The sequence below is a fragment of the Mirounga leonina genome, unplaced genomic scaffold (assembly GCF_011800145.1).
Source record: "Mirounga leonina isolate KUSES-001 unplaced genomic scaffold, KU_Mleo_1.0 Mir_114, whole genome shotgun sequence".
Taxonomy (NCBI): domain Eukaryota; kingdom Metazoa; phylum Chordata; class Mammalia; order Carnivora; family Phocidae; genus Mirounga; species Mirounga leonina.
This window is the reverse complement of record NW_023270265.1, coordinates 30062618-30088777: the sequence shown is the minus strand read 5'-3', so window position 1 is coordinate 30088777 and position 26160 is coordinate 30062618. Positions and strand designations below refer to the sequence as shown.

General features: G+C 45.1%; 1 protein-coding gene across 1 annotated transcript in view; it reads right to left on the bottom strand.

Moving 5' to 3' along the window:
- SORCS3 (sortilin related VPS10 domain containing receptor 3) overlaps positions 1 to 26160 on the bottom strand; it is a 577834-nt gene that overhangs the window by 403719 nt on the left and 147955 nt on the right. Inside the window, exon 2 of the mRNA XM_035028663.1 lies at positions 2672 to 2739. Coding sequence (XP_034884554.1) covers positions 2672 to 2739 — 68 coding nt within the window. The remainder of the gene's footprint in view (positions 1 to 2671; positions 2740 to 26160) is intronic.

The window sequence follows — 26160 nt, the reverse complement described above, 5'->3', positions numbered from 1 at the left end:
ACTATCTCCAACTTACATTCAGGGAAAGAGAAATGGGTTGAATGGTGACCACCCAGAAAAAATACGTTCAACATCCTCATCCCCAGAACCTGTGATGAACCTTGTGTGAAAGAAGGATCTCTGCAGGTGTAATTAAGGATCTCAAAATGAGATCATCCTGGATGATGCCGGGGGTCTAACTGCCATGGCTGAGTGTCCTCATAAGGAACAGGAGAGGAGAGGGCGCAGAGGAGGGGCTGTGGGGACTGACGGAGGCGGAGAGGGAGTACCGCACCCACAGGGAATGTCAGCAGCCCCCGAGCCTGGAAGAGGCAAGGGTGCTCCCTAGAGCCTCCCGATGGAGTGTGGCCCTAAAGATACCTTGATTCCAGACTTCGAGTTTCCAGACCTGAGAGAGAACACATTTCTGCTGCTTTGGGCACCCAGTCCGGGGTACTTTGCTACAGAAGCCCCAGGAAACTGATACTGAGAGGTTAAGTAAGGTTCCTGCAGTTACAGAGCTCTTTGGGCGGGCGAGGTGCCACCCGAATCCTGGCAAGTAGACATCAGGGTGTTCTCAGGGCCACTCGGCAACCTGCAGTCTCTGCTATACCCCAGGGAATATACTGGCTATTATGACCAAGGGCCACACACTTCATTACACCAGGGTCTCGAGCTGCAAGCACCTGGCCTGGATTCCCTGGTTTTGCCTGGCCCGCCCCTAGAACTAGCCAAACATGGGCTTCCAGGTAGAGCTCTTGCCCATTGTATGGACAGGATTTTCTGGCTTGTTTCATTATTTGCCCCCAGAAGACAGCATGGGAGTCAGGCTTAAGGTATCAGCACGGTATCACTGGGATTAGATCTGAGGGGAAGGTTTTTGAGGCTCTAATTCCCTGGGAGTCCTGTGTGAGTGGAAATAGGCATGCTCTCATCTATTAGACGAACCCCGGTTACTTATATCTCTGCCAATTTTCACTGAGCAGCAAAAATTAGGTTTTGGACATCCTGTGCAAATGGAGGCAGGCCTGAGTCGATATGAGCAATTAACCCCTAAATATTTAGTAGATGCTCTAACTGCTCCCCCTCCCTGGGAAACAGACTCTGGCTAGTCCTCCGCAAACAAACAGGTCAGATGAAGAAGAAGCAAGGCACACAGATACTCAAGCCCCAGCCTCGTCTGGTTCCAAGACCACAGGAAACCCTCAGGACAAGGCTCTGGGGATGATGACGCAGCCAAGTGAATGGCCTTTGGGGACAGTGTCCTCTCCAGGGTTTCCCAATGATGAAGCAAAAGGGATGGACACACACAGCCTTGCCAGAGTGTGAAGTGCCGACTCACGGTGACTGATGCAATTTGCTGTTGCCCCATGTGGCTGTCAGCAGTGAGTACGTGCGTGTGTGTGCGCGCACGCGTGGGATGTACAGAAGGGCGAGTGCGCCGATGCTCCCCATCCAGAGCAACGCCTCAGGTCATGGCTTCATTCAAGCTCTCTCCGACCGAACCCACCTACATCCTCCCTCTCCTCATCCCCTGCGACCAGCATCCCATCGGAGCAGACTTACCCAGTAGGCACAATGGGCACAAGGCTTAGTATTAGTCTCAGGGGTAGAATTTAGTGATTCATCAGTTGCATACAACGCCCAGTGCTCATCACATCACCTGCCCTCAATGTCCATCAGCCAGTTACCCTATCCCCCCACCCACCTCCCCTCCAGCAACCCTCAGTTTGTTTCCTATAGTTGAGTCTCTTATGGTTTGCCTCCCTTTCTGTCTTTATCTTATTTTATTTTTCCTTCCCTTCCCCTATGTTCCTCTGTTTTGTCTCTTAAATTCCACATATGAATGAAATCATATGATACTTGTCTTTCTCTGACTGATGTATTTCACTTAGCATAATACCCCCTAGTTCCATCCATATCATTGCAAATGGCAAGATTTCAATGAACTTTTGGCTGAAAAAAGTTTTCATATACTATATCAATACATTTATCTTCATACCAATGCTGTCGTAAAATATACATTTCTCTCTATATTAAAATATATGTATTACCAATATACATTTTAATATATGTGAAGTTAAATATATAGTAAATGGTTATTAAATATATAAACTTGTTAAATATATAGTATTTATTAAATATATACATTAAATTTACTAACATACATATGTGTATGTGTGTGTATATATATATATATATATATATATATACACATATATACGTTGATTTTTTTTTTTAAGGAGCCCACGAAGGCCACTGTGTGGACCTGATCCCCACGTGTCTATTCTCACAAGTACAGGTAAGAACCACCGAGCTCACAGATGCAAAGGACTAGAAACGGTCCGTGGGCCAAGACTCACACCCAAGGCAAGAATCCCCCCTCCAGCAGGCTCTCCTTGTTCTGGGCAGGCTCTTCTGCTCTCTCTAACCAGAGGTGTGTTCGTCAAGCAGAATGAAACACGGCGGGAACACAAGAGCAACAATGGTGCCAAGCAGAAGGTGTGACAGGCCCCCCAAAAGATAAGCAGAGTGCCAGGGGAATTCACAGGTGGGGCCATCCATTCTACCCCGGGCATTAAAGAGGTCTCCCATGAGGAGGACTGTTTTCTGTCTCTTCCCAACCGTGTGGCTGGCATTCTTTTCGTGAGCCAGGCCAGAGTAGCTTGTTAAGAACCTCTAATCCACTTACCTCCACAGCGAGCTCTCAGTCACACTCCCCAGATTGAAGTCATATAGCTTGGTCAGGATAAGTATCACCTGCAATGGGGAAGGGGAGGAGGGCAGAGGAGAGGAACAAAAGGGGAGAAAAAAGGAAGCTTACTTTAGTTTGTGTAACAATATACAGTTCATCTCAAATCACCCAGAGGAGGGCTTAGTATTTATCCATTGAGTGGAGGGGTATTATAGGATCAAGCAAGGGAAAACAGTTATTAATTAAATGCATCCCGTAACTGGTAGCATTTATTTTAATCCTGACGATGCTTTGCATTTGAAATAAAACATGCCAACAGGAATTAACTGGGTATCGACAGTTGTTTCTCTACATCTGTCCTCCTTGAAAGCGAGGTACCAGCCGGCTGGGTCTGAGGGCTCCTCAGCCACCCGGGGATCAGAGGCTGGGCTCGCTTTTGATCTAAAGATGACTCTGACTTACAGACTTGGACCTAAAAGGGTAAGAAGGAATTGGGCCTAATTCTATCCATCTACAGAGAGGTTCAAAGAGATTTTGTGTTTCCATCACTAAGGCCTCAGCAGCCACAGAGACTTGAATGGCAGGCAGGCCCAGACCCCAACATCCTCTGATGTCATCTGCCATCTACCATCCGGCATCTGTCCTCGTCATGGAGTAAGTAGGGCATTGGACTCCCCTGGACTCCAGGACCACTTTCCTGACTCAGTTGAAATGAAGAAACCCAGAAGGAAGCTGTACATGAAAGAGAGTGGGACTTTGTTACCGTTAGCAGTTTCCTGAAATGGTCTTGGGCTGCTCAGTCTGGTCCTATGCCCTTTACACCTCTCCAGCAGGAGACCAGGATACCAGACGTTCCCCTGGCTGCCCCGTGTGTGCCCGGGCAATGGCTCAGGCACAACTCTGAACTGACAAGGATTTCAAGCGCGTGCACCTAAATTGATTTTAATCAAGACACAGGTGCCTAATAGACAGCGCCTGCCAGCACATGTGATAATCCAGTTACACATAATTGTGTTTATCTAAATTTAATGCACAACTCATTTCACTTTTCTCAGCTCCTTCCCATTCCACAATTTAACTTCCTTCAGTTCATTTGCACAGCAGCCATTAAACTCTTTCCAAGATAATGAATTTCTGCTACCAAGATGGAACTTTCCCATTCTAGGTATCTATTTAAGATTAAAGAAAAATAATCAGCCGTTATATTGGACATTTTTATGGCATTTCAATGACAACAGAACACTCACTTTGAGATGTATTCTCATCCAGCACCCCATGGGGTCGGTCAGCACAATTTCCATTCCCTTTATGTAAGCTAAGAAGAAATTAGATGCAAGGATGTGACCCATTATAGGTCAGACAGAGTCCATGGCAAAGTTGGTTTGGGATGTTCAACTTCCCTGCGGTGCCATGACTGGAGGACTCTTCTCAGAGTGCGTTCTTCGGTGGAGAGTGGTGGGTGGGCGAGAAAGAGCCAAGCCAAGAAAAACATCAATGACATGGCTATTGGCAGAACAGGAAAATCTACCAACTACCTGTCCTATTAACACAGCACAACAGCAAGGAGTGTGCATCCAGTGCAGAGAATTGCTCCCCACAGGCACTCAGTGGCCCTTGCCTCTCCCACTCAGAGAGAGTTCCCTCATTTATAAAATTCATGGGCTAATGAAAGCAAGGGATTTATCCCCACCCTCCCCAACCACATGCCTAGGAATGCACTGGTAATTCCCGTTCGCTGGATTAACACACACACCTACACACACACAGCAGACTTCATTTCCCCTTCATTTTACCTTCTTTCATCGACAAAGGCATTCACACCATCACTGTGTAAAACCGTGGGCTGGCTGTGTGCTGGCCAACCCAAATTCTGGACAAACAAACTCCAAATGGCTCTTCTAGAAATAGGTCAGAACACCCATCCAGAGCTCTGCAGGAGCAAATCAGGCCATTTCATTTTCTCCTAATATCAAGCCTTCATGGACATCAAACAATCTCCAAAAAGGACAAAGTCCACATAGAGAGAAGAAAGAGGTGTAGGGGGTAAGAGTTCCACTTAACCAATAGAGCTTCTAACAAACAACTGGGTCTGGAAAGCCCTGGATAGAACCCAGAGCTGTTCTCATTCTATCAGTCTCCTTACTCAAAGTTTAGACCCTCTTCTTCCCTCCCTCCATCTTCTCTCTGTCCTTAATGTTTCTTGTTTATCTAATCTCATGTTGGTGTCAGCTTCTTGGGGGCTCCAGACAGACACATCCTTCCATACCTCTATGACTATTATTTCTGCCTTCATGGTAGATAGTTCCAATTCTGGCTCTTGATTTGTGCACTTTGTTGGTTAGAAATCCTTGCTGGTTCCCTCTGCCTAAGGATGAACTCCAGACTCCTGAGCCTGTTACATAAGGCACACGCACATATGTACACACACACACACTCCTCCAACCACTTTTCCACGTTCTCAAGACACTGTCTTCTGCTTTAACAATCCAAGTTTCTCAAGGGGCTGCAAATAAACCAAACCTGTTCTCACATCTCTGCCTGCTTGCTTTCATGCTGCGTTCTATCATCTATGTCTCAGCCTTTTATTATCACCTGCACGTGCCTGCCTGTTGTTCAAGAAACAACTTAAAGCCCACCTTCTCCAGGCAGCCTCCCAGGACCAGCCCAGCCATCAGAGTGCTCGCTCTTCTGAAGTCCTATTGCACTTCAAACGGAATTACATAACTTGGCACTTAGTCAAACACTATCCTGATCCCTTCTGGATCTCACAGGATTTGCCTTCTCAACTAGATTGAGGCGGGGTTTGTGGTTTGTTCTTCTGTCTCCCTAACAGGTAAGCTCATCATGTCAAAGGTTCCTAAAAATAATCATTTTTGAGTCAATCAATGAAGGATAATGCTGTTTTAGTGATAAATCACAGTCTTGAGACGGGGATGGTATTAATCGAGTCTATTTCCCTCATTGTACAAATGAGGAAACTGATGCTCAGAGAGAGGCCAGGACTCCAGTTAATGTCTCGATAGTGTGTGACCTTGACCAAGTGCCCAGAGCACTGTTCTTCCACTCCATGAGTAGAGCTAGAGCTTCACCGTGACTGCAAAGCCTTGTAAATGCAGATTCTCTGGTCCCACTCCCAGCAAGTTTGACTTGGTAGGTGCTGGGTAGGGTTCAGAAATCTTCCTGTGGTAACCAGAGAACCACACTCGGGAAAGACTCCATCCTACCATGATTCCTCTCCCAACTCTGTGCTGTGGTGACCCCACCCTTCCACCATGCTGAGATCCTCATCTAGAGAAGCATCCCTTCCTTTAAGTGGAGTTGAACCTTACAAAGAAAGCACGCAGTAAGAGATGTAGGAGGAAGATGTCTCAGCCAAATCACCCCTGCATTCCTCAGAAGAAAGGTCCAAACACTGAGAACTGGGGGCTGGAAGCTTCCTTTCCCCAGGAGCCAGCACAGAAGGACAATAATAGAGCTATGAAGAGATGATAATGTAACCTTTAGCCTTAAGATATTCTGTGCCAAGCAAACAAAACCAAGAGTGAAACAAAGCCTGCCCATCCCTGGCTTCTCCTACCACTCAGAGCCTTCCAAAGGCCTCCAGAGAGGAGGGAATTAGCAGAGAAGAAAACTGAAAGCAGAGGCAGTAAACCCACTAAGCCCCAGACTGCTGGGCAAGTACACACATCAGAAGGGGAAGACACGGGTGTACCTTGGGAATCACCAGTGGGTGGGATGTGGCACAGGAAGGGTAGCAGGGCTAGTCCGGGATCCATAGCAAAGCCTGGCTTGACTCCTCTTCAGCAGATGCCCCCAGAGAAGGGCGGACAGTCAAAGTCAACAAAGGAAAAGCAGTGAGCAAACGTTAATTGAACCCCTGCCATGTAATAAACACTACACTAGGTGCTTCTCAATCCTCACAACAAACTTTTGAAACTGAGCAAGTGTAACATAATACCCCCATTTCACAGATGAGAAACCTGAGTTCCAAGAGCTAAGCAAGTTGCCCCCCACCAAGGCACACAACTAGCAGGAGACAGAGCCAGCATTCCCACCCATGGGACACGCCATGCTTGCCCTGCTCGAATGCAACCTCCTCCATTCTGCAAATGTGATGTGAGCTGGTTGTATGTGAGGCAATGAGTAGTCATACACATAGGAGAAAAGCATATCCCTGACCTCCAGGAGTTGAGCATTTACTCATGAATTTCACAAATATTTACTGGGCTCTCCTTGGGTGAATTAGAAAGGCACCTGCTAAACTCTGGGACTCAGGGAGAGAGCCAGCGCTCAAGGCCCAAGGGTGAAGGTAACTTTTGTTGTCTTTGTTCTTGGAGAAGGTAATAGGAAACAGATATGGAATGAGAAAAGAGCTATACAAACTTCTGGGAGACCGGGTTTGTCAAATAAGCTCATTTTTTACCTAACTGGCTACAATCCTGGGAGCTTTTAGACAGCAGGAGAAATGAAAATAAATTGGAATAATTCATGAGTAAATAGTATCTCTCTTAATATAAGCTATATACCTACAGACACATACATATAGAGTGTGGAGAGAAGTCCCTAGACATGTATGTGGGTGTATATATAAATATAGTTAGAAAGGCCCATGGTATATAGAATGAGTACACATACACACACAACCTTAAATTGGCATCTGACCTCTTCTCTGGAATTACACTCTGGTTATTCATCTCTCATAAGCTTCCATCACACAGGGTCAGTGTGACTTTTCCATATGTCTGACTTGTCTGTTAGATTGTGGCCTCACTGAGGTTAGAAATCAGGTCTCATTCAACTCTGCATCCCCAATGCATAGCACATCACTTGGCAGGCACTACACAGGGTCCACTGAATGAATTACGGATACAGGACAATAAAAGAAGAGATGAGATGATAAATGTATTTGAGAGGTACAGATAACATGCTATAAGAGTTGAAGAGAAGAAGCAATTAAGTCCATAGAATGTGACCAGAAAAGTCTCCACGAAGGAAAGATTACATGAGCTGGAACTTAAAGTATGGTAAGAATTTGGCCATACTAAAATGGAGCTCATTCACTTTCTTTCAGTTTTTAATTGAACAGAGATAGATGGGGGAAAAGGAGGGGGAGGGTGCCTTTGGAAAGGAGTAACGGAGCTACAAGGAGCAGCATGGTAGAGTAGAGTAGCATGGGTCATCCGGGGCAGGAGCAGTCATGTGTTGAATGCAATGTCATGTGTACACGAGCCACTTGGAGACACGGGCCATGCCAGGTCGGGAAAGAAGGCACAAAAGACAACGGGATCATGCAGGAAAGACAGAGGAAGCCCAACCTGTGGTCAGCTATGGGTAGATAAAAAGTTTTATAAGAGTGAAGAGGGCGATAACAAGGGAGGACTATATTAAACCAAGAGACTTACTATGTGTGTATATATAATATATACATAATATAGCTAATAAATAATATATAAGGGGGCTAATTATAATAGGAGACTTACTATATATAATATATACATAATATAAGTAATACATATATTTAGGGACTATATTATAATAAGGGACTTATATAATAAGGTGACAATAAAGGACATGGCTAGCCTCTTACAAAATCAGCTGGTGCTATCTTTGATGACCATCCACCTCCACTTTTCTTGTCCCCAGGCATCTAGTGTCTTCTGCTACCCCCAGATGCTCAGGCCAGCCCTCAGCTAACTGCCTGCTCTTTAGACACACACTGAGCAGTAACTAATGTCTTTATTTCCCATTTCCCTTTCCTCTTCCATTCATCTATTCCTGACTTATGCCAAGCACAGCCTAAGATTCTTGGTGATAAAGTGATCAAAAGAGAAATGGCGGCTGTCCTCATGAAAGGCAAAGTCATCCTCAACCTGCTGCTTCCAGGATTATCTATTTGAACTCAGGAGTCCAAGTCTCTGGCAGAGTTGGGGCAAGTATTATGTGGGGGCAAGGGAGCTTTCTATACCCTTCCCACCCACTTCCTATGAGAGAGGAGGCACACACACTCAGAACTGCAGACAAAGAAAGAAGTCTCTGCCCCATTCCACCTCAGAACCTTCCAAATGTCCCTGTGTCTAGAATCACTTACCCCCCCGGATCTAGCCATCAGTCTCCTGGATGGGGTTTGCATGGCAGCCTGGAAATAACAGAACACACGCAACCTGAGGGCTGCGTCAAAACCCAGTCTCGCCATATGCTACTGCGTGAGACTGAGCAACTTATTTATGTTTTCAGAATCTGCTCTACTTTCCTTAAAGGTGTATCCTTAATGATACACTTGCCCCCGCCAACCTCAAGGAGTTGTTGATTCAAATCAAGTAAGGAAAGCTGACCTGCTTTAGAAGCTGTACTATGGCAATATGAGTTATTAGTATGATAATTATTCTTCAGGAGAGAAGGATTCCAAGTGATTTTTATTTGGTGGGGGAAAAAGGGTAGTTCAGATTCTAGAGTTGCTAAGCTCCTCCTAAAAACGACTCATCTACTCTAGACCCCAACTGCAATACAGGAGGCCACAGATCAGAGCCTGTGCATTCACCTGCCCACTCCCCACACCCGACTCAGCTTCAGAAGGAAGGCAGGCAGCCTGGGGGGGATTCCTGTCCTCTGAAAAGATAATGCATAATATGTAAATTCATAAATCACTAGGACGCTCTCGCCCGTGAGCATATTCAGTGAAGGGAGGACCTTTAATGCCTGTAAAATTTTACTCTGAAGGAAAATTACTTTGGTTCATTAAACCTTCCTGAAATCTTGGTGCCTTTAAATCCATGGGGTTCTCTGCATATCCCCCTCACAACCTACCACTTTATTCCTGCCCTTACCTGATAGCCCGATAGTTCTCTGTTTCCAGCTAACTAGAAGGACGGTGGCTTTCTTTACCAGAAGTAGTTGGTATGTTATGATAAGATAACAAGAATGCCAAAATGTACCCCTCTGGGACTACCTACAAGAGCGTACTTTTCAGTTCCAGCAGAGTCTGAGTCCCAAGGTTCTCCTCACACCTCCGGGAGTATTCCACCCCCCAACCAGGGAAGAGAAATTGAGCACTTGCAGCCCAAACTCTGACTGATCTCCACTACCAGGATGTCTGGCACCAAGTGGGTGGCCTGAACTATGCTAGATGTGTGCCAAATTCAGAAGGACATAAGGAGTGCTCCCTGCCTGCTATGAGTTTACAATCTAGTTAAGAGGCAAGGAAATAGTACAAAATATATAAGGTATGGAATTCCACAAAGCTGTCATCCCCTTCCCTGCTTTTTATAAGGGCCTTTAACCAACTCTGTGTCTCAAGACAGAATCTCAGCATGACCCCTGGTTCCTCTCTCATTCCACACATAGCAGGATAAACACTGCGTCTTCTGAAATATGTTTCAGTCCACTCTATTGCCTAACTTCAGGTCCCCATAATTGTTGTACTCATTCACTAACCAAACACATACAGAATGCTTCCTATTTGCCAGGTAGTGTGGATTCAGCACTGAAGAAAATAAGCCAGCTTCTTTGCGCTCATAAAGTTGACATTCTGGCAGGGGAGATAAACAAACAAGTTGGTAAAGGACATAGTCAGATGATGGTGAGTGCTATGGGGGGGGGGGTAATTAAAGAAAAGGAGAAGATAAAGGAGCCTAGGAATGCCCTCTATGAAAAACTGGCTCTCCTGCAAAACCTTGAATGAGGCGAGAGGTTAAGTCATGTGGCTATCTGAGTAATCAACATTACAGGCGGGGGGAGCAGCAAATGCAAAGATCCTGAGGCAGGAGCACCCCCGGCATATTCAAGAAAGAGCAAGGAGACCAATGAAGCTAGAGCAGAGAGGAGCAGGAGATGAGGTCAGGGAGTTATTGGGAGACTTAGATATTGCTGGAACCTGTGAACCATTATAAGGACTCCAGTTCTTACTGAGTGAGATGTGGGCCTGCTGGAGGATTTTAATAGAGGGTGCTTCTTTTAACAGGATCACTCTGGTTGCTGTGTCGAGAAAGGCAGGAAGGGACAAAAGTGAATTAGGATCCTGTTGTAAATCATCCAGGTGAGCCATGGTGTGTGTTAGAGCAGAGCAACAGCACAGGAAAAGGGACATGAGGGACGTGATGTTTATATATATTGAAGGTAGGGTCAGGCAGAAGAGCTGACAAATTGGCTATGGGGTATGAATGAAAGCGAAGAATTGAGGATGACCCTCAGAGTTCAGGACTAAGCAGTGGGAAGCACAGAGTTGCCATTTTATGAGATGAAGACTATAGAAGAAGGAGATTTGGAGGAAAGATTAGAAGTTTAGCTTTGAACATGAAGTTTGAGGTGCCTAAGAGAATTCAAATGGAGAAGTCCAATAGTCAGCTGAATAAATCAGTCTGAAGTTGAGGGAAGAGAATCTAGGACAGAAATATCCGTTTGGGAATTGTCTATAATTAGATGGTATTTAAAGACACAAGACTAGATTAGATCACCAGGAGACAGAGTTCGAATGGAGTAAAGACATGAGGATTGAAAGCTGGGGTGTTCCAGCATCCAGAGGTCAGGAGAGTGAGAAAGAGAAAACCAGCATGTGTTCAGACCTTTCAAAATTGGCACACTGGGTATTTGTGTCCTGCATGAATGCTCACCAAGTGGTATTTACTACAGGGCAGACTCTCAGTAATCAAATGAATAAGATGGCCTTCAGTTGAGGCCAGTAAGCCCCTTTCCCCAGATCCCCAGTGTATGCTCTGTGGACTCCTCTGTGGCAAAGATGGAGGCTTTGCCTGGGCCTGACATGGACTTCCTCTCGCCAAGATGACGTGGATATTCCCACGGCTACGTTCTCCACCTGCCAACATCAGAAACCAAGGCTGAGCCTCACTAGGGCACCTGGTGGTTGATTACATTGCATCCTTCCCATCACACACACACAGCAATTTCTTCTCTGCAACTGCTTTCCCCACCTGCAGTGCTTATGCTAGAATCAAAATCTTTCCATTTCAGAAGCCCTATTCACTGTCATGGTATCCCACACTACTCCAACAAAGGAACTCATTTCACAGCAAATGAAGTGCAGTAATGGGCACGTCCCCGGAATTCACTGGTCTTACCACAAACTTCATCACCCAGAAGCAGCTAGCTAGGTACAATGGTTGAATGGACTTTCAAAGATTCAGTGACAACCCTAGCTGGGAGCCAACGCTGCGGTGTTGTCTTCCATGATGTGCATTTGACCAATACATGGTCAAAATACAACAGTCTGAGAATCAAGGGGCAAACATGGTGGTGGGCCTCTCATTATGGTCCCCAGTAAGCCACCACACAGTATCTTCTTCATGTCCCCACAACTTTCGGCTCTGTTGAGAGAGAACTCTTGGTTCCTAAGGAGGGAATTGTCAAAAAGGAGACAAAGCCCCTGATCCACTGAACTGGAAGCAGAAACTAATATCCATCTATTTTGAGCCTTCCATGCTACCACTGAAAAGAAGAAAAAGAGGGGTTATTTAAGAATAGGGGATAGAGAGGCACTTGGGTGGCTCAGTCGGTTAAGCATCTGCCTTTGGTTCAGGTCATGATCCCACAGTCCTCGGGATTGAGACAGCCCCGTGTCAGGCTCCCAGCTCAGTGGGAAGCCTGCTTCTCCCTCTGCCCCTACCCCCACTCATGGCATGCACATGCTCTCTCTCTCTCTCTCTAATAAATCAATAAAAGCTTTAAAAAAAAATAGGGGATAGAAATGGATGCTCACAGTAGCCAAAGAGGGGGGATTGTTCTGTGTACTCCCCGTTCTCTTTCCTGCCTATGTATTATGGGTAACTGGGACCCTGAGAATTGTATTTCTAAGCCTCTCCTGTCATGTGGCTTCCAGTTTGACCCAATGGGGGAGGTGGCATACTAGCAGGGACCAGCAGAAAAGGGAAAAGCTACTCTCTTCCCCCTTCTGTTTTGCAGTCACACACAGCAGGAGCCCGGGATGGGAACAGACTCCTTGTAGGGGCCTGTAAAGTTTTCTGTAGTCACCAATCTTTAAGCCACTCTACCTTTCTCTTCCTCACTCCTCCAGCCTTGTAAACAATTCCTGCCTTCAGCGTCTTCCCTTAGAAATCCTGGAGTCAGAGACTCTCACAGACACAGAATGGTCTGCAACGTGAAAGAACCCAGGAGAGTGTGTGCACCGGGAGCCAAGTAAAGAAAGCGTTTCAAGGGGGAAGGAGGGATCAGCTGTGTGAAGTGCCGCCGACAGTTCATAGATGAGGAACGGGCCAGTGGATTTCGCTAATGGATGACTGCAGAGGCCTCCGAAATCACTAGTTTACTTAATTTCTGATCTTCACCCCTCTTCCACCCTTACCCCAGAACGACCCGTCTAAAGCAGAGAACCAGTCCTGTGACCGACTGCCAAATAATCTCCACAGGCTTTGCACTGCCTTTAAAATCAAATCCAAATTCCTCAGCACGGCACAGAAGGTCTTTCTCCACCTGGCCCCTCTTGACATGTTAACCTCTTTCTAGAGCCACTTTCCCAAAAGACATCTAAATTCTAGCCACACCAGAATCCCCATTTTCCTCCCTGTTCCCTGCTCCCAGGCTTTGGCGCAAGCTCTCTTCTCTCCTTGAAAGTCCTTCCCCCACTCTTTACCTGCCGATCTCCTTCTGGTTCCTCAAGGCCAAGCTCAAGCGTCATCAACACTCTGATGTCTCACCTGTCCTCTAAGATAGAATGGATTCCCCCTCAGTCCATGTTCCCCTAACTTGTTGCACATACTTCCAATGATGCACTCGCCAGATTATATTGTAATTTTCTATTTGCATATGTATATCCACCATTAGGCTATGTGCTCCTTCGGGACAAGGACCCTGCTTTACTCGTTATTACGCTGTAAGGGTATTATTATGCTGTGCCTTGACATGGTGCCTATAACCAACAGAGATACAAAACATTCACTGCATTGAAACTGTTGCCATAGGTGTTCAAAGGAGGAGAGGGGTCTGGAGTGGGGTAATCAAGGTCCTCAGAGAGGAAGAGAGGTATAAGTGCAGATCTTAAGAAATGGGAGGAAAATGGAAATTTCCTGCCTTTTCTCTGGAGTGTTTTGTAAACTCCTTCAAGGGTGTCTTTTCTTTAAATAACCTAGTCTGCCAGAAGGGAGAATTCAAGGTGGTTTAGGAGAGAACTTCATCAATGTCCACAAGAGGGTAAGAGAAAGGAGACACAGGGGCAAGAAGGGAAGATAGTGAAAACAATCTTCTAAATATGACTGTATTAAGTTTTCAAGAGCTGTTATTCTATAGGGACTTCTAGAAAAGACAAAGGTATATGCCTATACCTGATGAGATGTAGGTTAATGAAAATACTAGATCTAAGCACAAAAGCATGACTTGATCAAGTAGAGTAGCTTAGACAAGAACAGAACAAATACAGAAAAAGCAGAGATGGGACATGAATATATATTGAGCACCTACTAAGTGCCTAGCACTGTGCTTGGTGCTCCATGTGCATTACACAGATAAGGGAAATAACCACAGTGAAACATAGATACCATTATCCACATTGTCCAAATGAGGAAACTGTCCAGGTCAGCGCCCAACACAGGTTTGTCTATTCCGCATGATCCAAGTAAGGGATAAGAGATTCAAAAATTAACAAGCATTAGGCATCCCTATTTAAAACAGGGCTATTATTAAGAAAGTACTTTGCAGAATTTGGTTGCTGAATAAGGTAAGTGACAGATCAAGGAAATGGAAATATAGTGTTGTTGAAACAAGGAGCTTGTGAAAATGGCTATTGAAAAGAAGGGGGTTGTTCTGGTTTTATATAACGAGTCATTAAAAATTAATTAAAAATCCATTCACTCTCATTCCCGAAGGGACTGTGAAAATGAGAGAGACAGCCATCTCCTGGAAATGATTTAGGTAAGCATGCAGCCCAGTAAGAGGGGTGGGGCCCAATGACCCCAAAATTCCCTGCCAATGTCTCTATTCCATGACGATATTCACCAGAACTAGAGTTCATTAGCTCAAGGGCTGCCATTAACTAGGAGTCTGAGTTCAGACCTTTCTATGTGCCCATCACCCCCTCCATCCAAACACCACCAGCTCCCCCTGAGGAGGAGGCTGAGGACAGGAACAGATGTGAGCAGATGAAAGATGAAATGCTGCTCCAGAGTGAAGCTTTCAGAGATAATCAGCAACATAAAGGAAAAGGTAAGAAATTTATTTCCTTGGGAAAGAAGCAAAAGCTCTAAACCAGTCTTGGTGTGGGATCCACGCTCTGCCACTTACTCTCTGTGTGGCCTTAGAGAAGAGGCTGAGCCTATGGAGCCTCAGTGTCCTTATCAGGAAAATGAAGCCAATATCATTTCTTCCACTAGATTGTTTTGAGAATTAGATGAAAGGTATCTTCTGCCAGGTGCACAGAAAGCCCTCAGCATGCATGAGGTCATTTCCATCCTGGTTTGTTTCTGAGCAAACCAGGTCATTTGCCACCAGAGTAGGAAAATGCCATGTCCCGAGAGGGAGCATGTCACTTTTTTAGTGATGACAACTTGAAGCTTACAAAATAAAGGGCAACCTCACCAGGTCTCTCACTGATGTAGAGATGAAAGCCCAGAGCATTCCCTGAGTGCTGGTCTTGCTTTATGTGGACACGCATTGACAGCCTCAGCAATGGAAAGATCACAGGTCCATCAAGTCCATTTTGCCTGTTGTGTGATCCTATCCACTTGTCTCTTTTCATTTCAGGGTCTGTCTCTGCCGGTCCCGCCTGCAGGCGCATGCACTCCCCCTTCCTTCTGCCACTTCTGTCAGGGGCATCATCCCCTCTTGGTCTCAGGAGCTGAAAGAGCTCTCAGCCAAACCATTTTAGCTGCTGATCCCAGTGGATTTTCCCCAGATTGGAAGTAGCTACCAGCCCGAGGTGCTTCAAATGAGACCAAGGACAGGGACTCAACTAGATAGTAAGATGCCTCAGGGCAAATGGGACAGCTATAGCGTCAGCACCTGAGAGAGTTCCTGGAACCCCCCACCCCCATTCCGGGTACACAATGGTGGAGCGTATGATCAATCACCCAATCCATGATCTGGCATTTATCACAACTTGTCTCCTATCCAACCCTCCAGATTACTCTCTCATGGGCTTTGCACTGTGCTAAATATTGTGAGAGATGGAAAGACAAGAGATACAAAGTTCCTGACCTAAGGCACTTTCAGGGCAAGAAGAGAAATTAATATTTATACAACTACCTTTGGTGAAAATTGGAAATGGTCTGACTTAACACCAGGCTGGACACATTCTACCTAATGTTTCATGTGAGTCTCGCAGTAACCCTGCAAGGTTGACATATAATAGTAGTAAGTGATTTCCAAACTGGGATGAACTAGAGGATTACCCTCCATGAAAATTTTTAGAAGAGGTGATATTTGAGCTGGCTTATTTTAGTAGATACATTGTATCAGTCTCTTACTCTTTCTGCCTTCCTCTTTCCTATTTAAGGATCCTTCTGATTACATTGCATCCAGCCAGATAACTCCAAGATAATCTCTTTATCTTCAGCTCAGCTGATTACAACCTTATTTCCATTTATGCTGTCTTAATTCCCCTGCATCATGTAACATACCATAGTCACAAGCTCCAGGAATTAGTAGATGGACATCTTTGGGAGGTCACTACTCTGCCTACCACTCCAGGGTAAAGAGTTTCTACTCTACTCAGCAAATAGCACAGAGATGTCTAAGTGCTTGAGCAGGTGAATGATTTGTTGGCACCCGTTTTCTAGAAGCAAAATTGTCCAGAATATGAAGGGGTGGATTAGTGAAGAGGAAAAACAGGGAGGCCAGTGAAAAGGATGCTGCAATAGTCGAAACCTAAGAGATAAAAGATCTGAACAGAGGCAATGACAATGGGAAAGAAAAGAAAGAGAAAAAAAAAAAAACTATGAAAATTGTTGCTAAGAATTGCAAATGGGGCACAATAGAAAAGAATGGAGTCAAAGATGCCTCCGAGGTCTCCCAGAAGTTAGTGTGCTTCATTGTAATTTGAAGGTGTGCACTTGAATCCAGCTCCAACACTTACAAGAGGACCATCTTGCATGCTTCCATAACCTAACACCCATTTCATGCCCCAGGTTGGTTGTATGACTTTCCAACTTAATTACCTGAATCTATGCATCCTCCCTTTCTTTGGATACATGTTCATGGCCAAAGTTCTCCCTCCACCCACTCTTGCTCTTGTCCCTCTACCTAAGAGATGGATGGTCATGTTTGTTATTGCCTGACCAACTGCCTGAACTTCTAAGAATTTCCCTCCCGAGATGAACATTTCTTGGCCTCACCCATGTATCTGGTCACCTCTTGAGCACATTCACAAACCACATGCTTGGATCTCACTTGTGGGTTGCCCAGATTCCCATGTTCTTCCTGAGTTGATTTTGTTCTAGATCCTGACCCAGAAAGGCTGAGAATTGGGCCATGGCAGCCACATCTCAAGACATAACAGATGAAGGGCTGCCCCATTCATGTGGTAGGGAGTGGGGAGGGGGAATAGATTTTAATCTGTTCAAGCTCTTAGACAAGCGCTTAGTCAGTGTCCAGAGGTCTGTACCATATATCCTAGCAAAAGGACCATCCATTCAAGCAAGAGAGTGCTCATAAGTCCCAGACATTCTAATGTAGAGGTAGAGAATATTGAGTGTGTAATCAGGACCACACCATACCTAGAGAACTGCTCCCCTCTGGTCTTTTGTAGTTGCCAGCATTCCCCTAGCAGCCAAACCAATGCTCCCACTAGAAAGTTATCTGGATTGCCTAAAATAACACAAGCCTAGACTTTGTCTCCATATAACTCCTTGGAAAGGAGCAGAACCTCCAGCGGCTGATGGTGGATGATTTAAGAGCCCTCTCTCATGTAGCCTAGGACACAATAACAAAGAACACATAATTTATTTGTATTGATCCACCAGCACACATTTGATCATATCTCCTTATCCTTCCTTTTGCTAAGAATCCATGGCCACAGTCCTGAGAAATTTATCTTTTGCAAAGTATCTCTGTAAAAAATAAGTTCCTCACATATCTTAGCTACAGCAAAAGAGTCCAGCCAGGGAGACTTGCCAAGGAAAAGGGGAAAGGGAGCCGGCAGCCCTTCTTATATACTGACTCTGGTCTAAACAATCTCCCTCCATGATATGAAGCAGAAAAGTGTGCATGGGAACTGAAGCCTCAGTTTTCAGACAGGGACTGTCAGATACAGAAACAGAAATTGGGGACAGATCAGATTCCTGCTCTAGAGGAATAAAGAGCACAGAGGAGCTGGTCAGATTCTGAGACAAAGAGAAGAAATAGAAAGTGGGGAACAGAAATAAGTTTGGACCTCATGACAGACCGAGATGGCATTAAAATGCCCAGGTGTTCTCTACTGTTTCCATTTAACCTTGAATGAATAACCTTCTTGTATTGAGCATCTACTATGTACTTGGTTCTGCTCCAGAAGCTAGAATAGGTTAGACATAGTTTCTTCTCTCCAGAGATTCTCAATCTAATTGCGGCAGGCGGCAGGGCGGGGGGTGGGGGGGGGGGGTTCAGACAGATAAACAAATATTTAATGTGATTTCTGAACTAACAAGGGTTCTTAACTGCACTAACTCAAAGACTCTGGTGACACTTATAATCCCATGGTGTAGTGTCCAGAACAGAACAGAAAACAGTGGAGAATAAGAAATGGCTTTGCATTTTGACAAGGCTGATCAACTTGGGTCAGCACAGGGAACTTTAAACCTGATGTGCTGAATGTGCTGACTGATCACGCAGAACAGAGCCATTGGCTTTAAAACAGCTGTATCCCTTAGTGTCCCACAAAGATGTGGTAGTAACAGGATCCCCACCTTTAGCCTGTTTAGTGGCCCTTGGCATTAAGGAGACTGATCTAGAAGACCCCAAAAGGAACATAAACCCTCCCTTCTGTCATATATTCTCCGCTCCCTGTTTCTCTCTGCCTGCCAGAATCCCCTCACCCACTCTTCAAGTATCAGCTCAAGCCTGCCACCCCTGGCAGAATCATCCATTACCCCAGTCCACACGCATCTCTCCATCTGTGGCCAAGTTATTTCTCATTATCTCCCATCTCACATGCTTATCTCACAACTTGACCTTGATACTCCTTCCATTGAGTGGTGGAGTTCCTATCCCTCCCTTTGAAAGTGGACAGATCTTTGTTACTGCCCCAACCAATAGCAGGTGGGGAAGTGGTACTAAGTGACTTCCAAGGCTATATTGTGTGCCCTTGGGATTGTCAATCTCAGGTCCAAATGCCACACATGAGGAAGCCAACGCAGCCCACAACAGGACAGACCACATGCAGGGGCCACAGTGTTGCAGCCCACAGCCCAGCTGAGGACCAAGCCAAGAGGAAGCATCAGTCACCGGACATGAGGGAAGACAGCCTCCGCTGACTACAGCCCCAGCCAATGAGTTAAGTCTCGGCTTTGACTCATTCAGCTGAGGCTCCAGACATTGCATACTTCATGCCCTATCAAACTCCTTGACCCACAAAGAATCCAAGAACATAATAAAATGTTCTTCTTTTGCATCACCAAGTTTTGGAGGGGTTTGTTATGCAGAAAAGCTACCTAGAACACCATCCAAAAAACACATGCAGCATTTAAGGCAGACAGTCATTAGGCATATGGAATTATTCTTATAATGATTTGATTCATGAAGCCTTAACCTCCACAGGTGGAATGTATACTCCTTGAAAGAACGCATTAGAACTTCACAGGCATCTTCCCACGGGTGTCCTAAATACCACATGCCCTGCAGAGTATTCATCAAGGAACCCCTCTGATCTACACCCTCCTTAAGGAATGCCACATCCCAAAGACAGCACGATCAGCCCCTCAGCTGTCCAAGCCAAACATCCAGGAATCCTGCTATATTCCCCCCCCCCCCCGCACCACATACAACCCCACCCTACTCTTCCACCCCTGATGTTCATCTCCCACCCTTCTATGCAGGCCCACCCTTCCTCCCCAAGTTTCAAACCCCCATCCTCTCTCATGAGCACTATTGCAACTGCCTCCTTCTGGTTTCCCTGCCTCTAGTCCACAAGCCTCTGTTCTGCAAAGGGCCAGGCTGCTTTCCTAACATCCAAATATGATACGCCATTCTCAAACTCCTCCCTGACTCCCTACTGCGTCCAGGGTAGAATCTACAGTGACTGGCAAGGCACGAGGGCCTTGTCCACCTGGCCCTGACCCAGGTCTCTATGTCTCTATCCTTATTTCCTGTCACCAGCCCTTCCCCTTGGGTTCTATTTTCTGGGTTACTCATCTGAACCAAAGAACAGAGAACCTGATTTGAGTGACTTTTTTCAATTCTCCTCACAATGATGCATAACCAGAGCATTCAGGCTTAATTTATTCATTCTCATATTCTCTGTTTCTCTCTCTCTCTCTGTCTCTGTCTTTTCTCTTGGCTGAATGATCTTGTAGAAGCCTCTCTAGAGTCTAGAGCTGTGCTTTCCAATGCCATACCCATTAGCTACACATGCCTATTTAAATTTAAATAATTAAATAAATAAATAAAATTAAGTAAATAAAAATTAATAACTCAGTTCCTCAGTCACACTAGTCACATTCCACACACTCAGCAGTCACATGTGGCTGGCGACTAACATGCTGGACACAGCAGATCATAGAACACTTCTATCCTTGCACAAAATTCTATTGAATAGTGCTGATCCCAAGATTCTCAACTAAGAGTTATTCTTGAAATATAGTTCCCTATTTTATCACCAAAAAGGCAGACTTTAAATCCCCATTACTTGTATAGTGGAGAGCTAGCTTCTCTGTGCTGCCCAGAATCCTTGCCCTCTCCTTCTGGGAACAATATCCCTTTGGGGAACCAGTTTCTCCCCATGATGAGCCATATGGTTCAGGTGGCATGAACCACAGAACTGACCCTATCCTCAGCTTGAGGAGCTGGCTCTATTTATCCCAAGCCAATCATCCACCCCAGCCCTATAGTATAGTGATGGGTTCAGGGAAAAACGTGTTACCAAAATGGAATCAATGACAACCAAGATGAGTCTTGCTGGGGCTTCTGGGAAATCGAAGCATCTCCTTCCTTCCTCAGGAAACATCAGAAGAGACAGATGTCTTCTAAATAATATGGACTGAGGGTGTGAGTTCTAGGATACTCTGACCATTTTGCTATCTTGAAAGGAGAGCCTGAAGTTGCTGAGGGAACACAATGTGGAACCTGAGGGTGCAGCCAACACTGCATAAACCAGACTAGAAATACTACAGGAATGTAAGTTCTTGATGATAGCATTTGAGCTGCTGGAGCAAGCCTGACCTGAAGCTACTAACCTCTAGTCTTTTACGTCAAATCAGCCAATAAATTCTTTCTGTCTCAGTTCATCCATGTTCTTAACTGTTACACCTGAGCTACTCCAGCCACCCTCTAGGCCTTGGGTCAAAGTCAGCTCCTCCACAAGGCCCACCCTGACTTCTCCGGACAGACTGCCACTCCTTCTTTGATACGACCTGGATGCATCCTAGCATTACAGCAACTTCTTACTGAATTGGGATGTTAATATTTTTTATCTTCTTATGACACTGTGGAATCCTTGACAGCAAGTTTTGAGCCTCTTGATCTTTCTTACAAAGTAGTAAATAAGCAAACACAACCCTACCTGATACATACTAGATTCTTCTAAGTATCTGTTAATAAGTAAATATTTATAGGATAAATAGTAGCCAATTGATAAATTTCAGTTAATGACAGTAATTATAGTAGGACTACAAGTCAACATCTACCTCCACTACCTCATTTTCATCTTTACTAATATAACATATAAAAATAATATCTGGGGCACCTGGGTTGGCTCAGTCAGTTAAGCGTCTGCCTTCAGCTCAGGTCATGATCCCAGGGTCCTGGGATCGAGCCCCACATCGGGCTCCCTGCTCAGTGGGAAGCCTGCTTCTCCTCTCCCACTCCCCCTGCTTGTGTTCCCTCTGTGTCTCTCTCTGTCAAATAAATAAATAAAATCTTTAAAAAAAAATCATTTAAAAAAATAATAATTAAAAAATAAAATGTGCCAAGGGCTTCTCGGGTATTGTGGACATATGAGGGGGGTTAGATGGAGCACCTACTGAGATAGGTAAGTGAGGGGGAGGCTGAGGGCAGGAGGATATGGTGGGGTAGGGTCAGAGAGAGAAAGTGAGATGGAGATACAGTTGTATACAGTGTGTGTGTGTGTGTGTGTGTGTACATATATACAACATACACATGCAACAGGTAAGAACCTCTCTAAGTGTGGTTCGTGGAATACAGGAATCAGACTCGTTTAAGGAATTTATTAAAAAATGCAGATTCTAGTTCCTCCCCTTTGTGCACTGAAAGCTGAGCCCAGAGGTGGTCTGCCCTCCGAAACTGCACTGGGCCCACCGGCTGTTCAAGACCCCTGTTCCCGAGAGACCAGAATCATCTGCAGGAACCTCCAGAGGAGGCCGGATGGCGCAACCGCCTCCTGGAAAGCTAGGTTTACTTCCACAACTCCGGCAACTCCAGCTAATCAAGAACTCCACGAGCAGCCCCTCCAGGAGTATTGTCTGCAGGGAGGTGGCAGGGGACACAGGACACGCAGGACTAGGGCTAAGGTAACGGGAGCCACAGAGCATCTGCTGATGACTCCCAGATGTTTATTCCCAGCTGACCCAGAACAAGAATGAACCCCCACTTTAAGGGCCTTTTGCAATGAGACCTCTGGGTCAGCAGGAACCCAGCTTCCTTTTTACTTGTGAGCATCACTCCAATTCTCCAGTAGCCTCTGATGATCCCAGCCCCGAGCAGCATGAGGTACAGCATGAATAACATCACATCCAAGGTGGGACACCCAGCTGCCTGGTACGGCATGATACAGACACTGGGGCCTACAGGCCACCACGGACAGGACATTCTTGTGCAAGACCTGTGTAGGAGAGCCCCCACTGGATGCTGAGGACGGCAGGGCTCCAGGCACGTGGGAGATTCTCAGCAAACCTTTGTTGGCTGGATACATGCAAGAACAAAGCAACCTTTTAAAAAAAGAAAAGAGCAAAGCACCCCTGAGCTCCTGGGGTATATCCCAGTGTATATACTATTTAACAGAGAAATGCCCTAGAGACTAAATGTCTAGTAGTTAAAGCCCAAATCCTGAAAGCAAACAGCCCTGAATTCACATTCCAACACCATTTCCTATGTGGTGCCCCCAAAGCCCCTCTCTCTACCTCTGTCCACAGGCACCATGACCTCACAGGCCCACAGTAAGAAACAAAAAAGAAAACCATCTATCAAGAACTCAGTGGCTGGCACATAGAAAGAAACTGGGCAACATTAGAATTAGCTGGTATTAGAATTAGCTCTGCAAGGTTCCACTTCTCTTAAAAGATAGAGAGAAGGATGAGAGGTAAGTGGCAGGAGGTGGAAAGTAGAGAGGCCACTCTAAGTAGTACCAATCTGATGGTCCCAACAACCCCCCAAAACCAGGTTCTGTTTTCCCCAGCATGCAGCTGTGGAAGCTCAGGCTCAGAGAGGCCAAGAAACCTTCATGAGTCACACAGTGCAGAGCTAGGATTCAAGTCCAGTTGGACCTCAAAGCCTCACTCTTTCCTCAACACAAGGTGATTTATAAAAGCCTCTGGTGGGTCTGGAAGGTGACCGAGCAGAAGTCAATCCCTTCCTGGCCCATGGGCACAGCTAAGAATCCACTAAGCTCACAAACTTCCTGCACACGGGACCTGGGACAGGTATCATGAGTGTAATGTGGAAATTCGCTGGGAGGGAAAGGACAAATAAAAGAGAAACAATTAGCAAAGTGATGCAGCTCAGTTCTATTCTTCCTTATACAGGAAAGGATAACACCTGGGTCTAAGACCCAAAGCTGTGCTTGTAGGTACCAGAGCAAGGATATCTGAAAGCAAAAGACAGATAGTTTATCCATGAAGAAACATAGAGTGAACCAAGGCGGGACAACTACCCCGCGGCCCAACTTCAACAGAATATAGAAGAGAAAATTAACTCCTTTCTGAAATGCCAGGATGCAATTTGAATTAGTGAAAATTAATTCTGAAGTTATGAAGTCTAAAGAAACAAGTATCCTCTCTACTGTATGCTGGCCCAGGCCTACCAGGGAATATTCTAGCAGAATGACAAAGCTATTTATGCCCATTACTCTGCTAATTCCACTTTGGGTAATATACTTTTATATTCCAAAGAAATCATTCAGAAGTAGAAAAGAAAAAAGCGATTTGTATGGAAATGTTCCTAACATTGCCATCCCTCACCAGGGGGGGCGGGGGGCAATTAAACAACCTAAATACCCAACAGCACAGACATATTCCAGCAACTAATAGGGTATTCTATGATGGATTCCACATTGTTCCTACAAATTGAACACTGAAGCTACATGCCTATATTAATACAGGGGGAAAATGTAGAAACATACTTAAGTCACAAATTAGAGCAAAGAGTATGCTGATGCTTATTATAGCTACATATAAATATGTATATCCACTGAGAAACCTGTTTGGTATTAATGAGATTATATTCTTTGAACTTATATACATAATGAAAAACTGTTTTTGTTTTAGGTATTGACTTAGCCTAAGGCCTACCTTTTAAAAAGTATGACTGTTAAATATGTAATTGTAGCAATGCAAATATATATGCCTTTATATATGGCCATAAATGACAATTAAGAGAGAATAATATTTTTAAATGAATGATCATGACGAATCTGCTTTGTGTATCAGTTCCAAATCTTTAATTATTTATATTTAAATGTATCCAAGAATGTTATGTTACAGGATCCCCAACGGCTGGCTTTCACATTGTTCTTCACTACTGTGGCTGGCCATTACTAATCGCTGTGTGGTTTACATGACGTATCAGCAATCATCCTGCACATACATCCTTCTTCTGCTAATACTGTTTGTCTGTCCTGCCTCTTCCTTGAGTCTGCAAGCTTTTTGAAAATAGGGACTGTGTCTTCCCATTTCTTCCAAGTGTATCCACAGAGAGTATCTTTGAACTTATCATTCACAGACTGGGGCTCAATTAGGATTTAATGATGAAGATAAAGAGAAAAGGAAAAATAATTATCAACCATATTTACAAGATATAATAATGCTGAAAGACTAAAAATAGGAGCTAGGTATGAATAATTAACTTGCTGTGTTTTATTTTGGCAAAGGTCTTGGAGCAAATGAAATATTCTCCATATTCACTAATTGATACGTCAGATCTACTATGGGTGCTAGTGATACCAAGATGAATTAAACCCGGTCCCGTGCTTCCCCCAGAGTATTTCACATTTAGTGAGTTACATAGAGGAACATACAGTAGCCATATAAAAAGAGTGCTTTTGATAGGCGTCAGCATGAAGTGCCGTCAGTAAAGAGAAGGCTCTCTCGGCAGGCTTCCGGGAGGAGGACTCATCCCTGAGTTGAGTCCTAAGAAGATGAAGCCATAAGGAGACAGTGGTTGGGGCGCCTGGGAGGCTCAGTTGGTTAAGCAACTGCCTTCGGCTCGGGTCATGATCCTGGAGTCCCAGGATCGAGTCCCGCATCGCGCTCCCTGCTCGGCAGGGAGTCTGCTTCTCCCTCTGACTCTCCCCCCTCTCATGTGCTCTCTCTCATTCTCTCTCTCTCAAATAAATAAATAAAATCTAAAAAAAAAAAAAAAGGAGACAGTGGTTGGTGGAGGGACAGGAAGGGGGCTGCATTCCAGGCAAAGGGAACAATATCTACAAAGACAGAGGCATGACGATCAGGAACAACAAGAAGATCCCACACACAGGATTTGAGTGAGGGACAGCTGAGCCTGGGTCACCATCAAAGCCTAGCTTTGGACGAGGGTCTCCCTCAATTACTTTGGGTGGCATGTGTCCTTGGAATGGGAAAGGAGGGCAGGAAGATGGGAGGGAAGAAACAGAAAAGGCCAGAGACACCTATCACTGCAGGTCGCATCTGAACACCGGCTCCAACATAAAAGGAAAGCTAGTTTCGCTTCCTCAATACGCCTTGAGACTCCAAACACCACCACTCCCACTGCATTGAGTGACTAGCAACTTGGAAGCTATTCAGACGAGAGAGATTCTAGCAGAATGTTACGTGATTGAGAGAGAACACAGACCGATTTCTACTTGGTAAATTGCAAAGTTACTCTGGAATAGGGCGAGAAAAAAATCATAGTTTTCCTAAACTACTCATAGAAACCTCCCCCCAAAAAATTTAACTCACCCAGATAAACTTTATCAATGAAAGAATTATTTTTTCCTGCTGGAAGAAACAGGTTTTACAATGTCTAAAATGTGGACAATGATAGAAGGAAAATGGTCTCTTTTTTTCCTCAACAAACCCATGAAAACGTTGTCGTCCTGGTTCCAAATTTTGTTTCATGGCGGAGATGGATTATTTCCCTTTAACATAATTCTTTGCCAGCCCGAAGGGTCTTCAGTGGAATATTCTCATCTGGGCCATCAGTGTCAC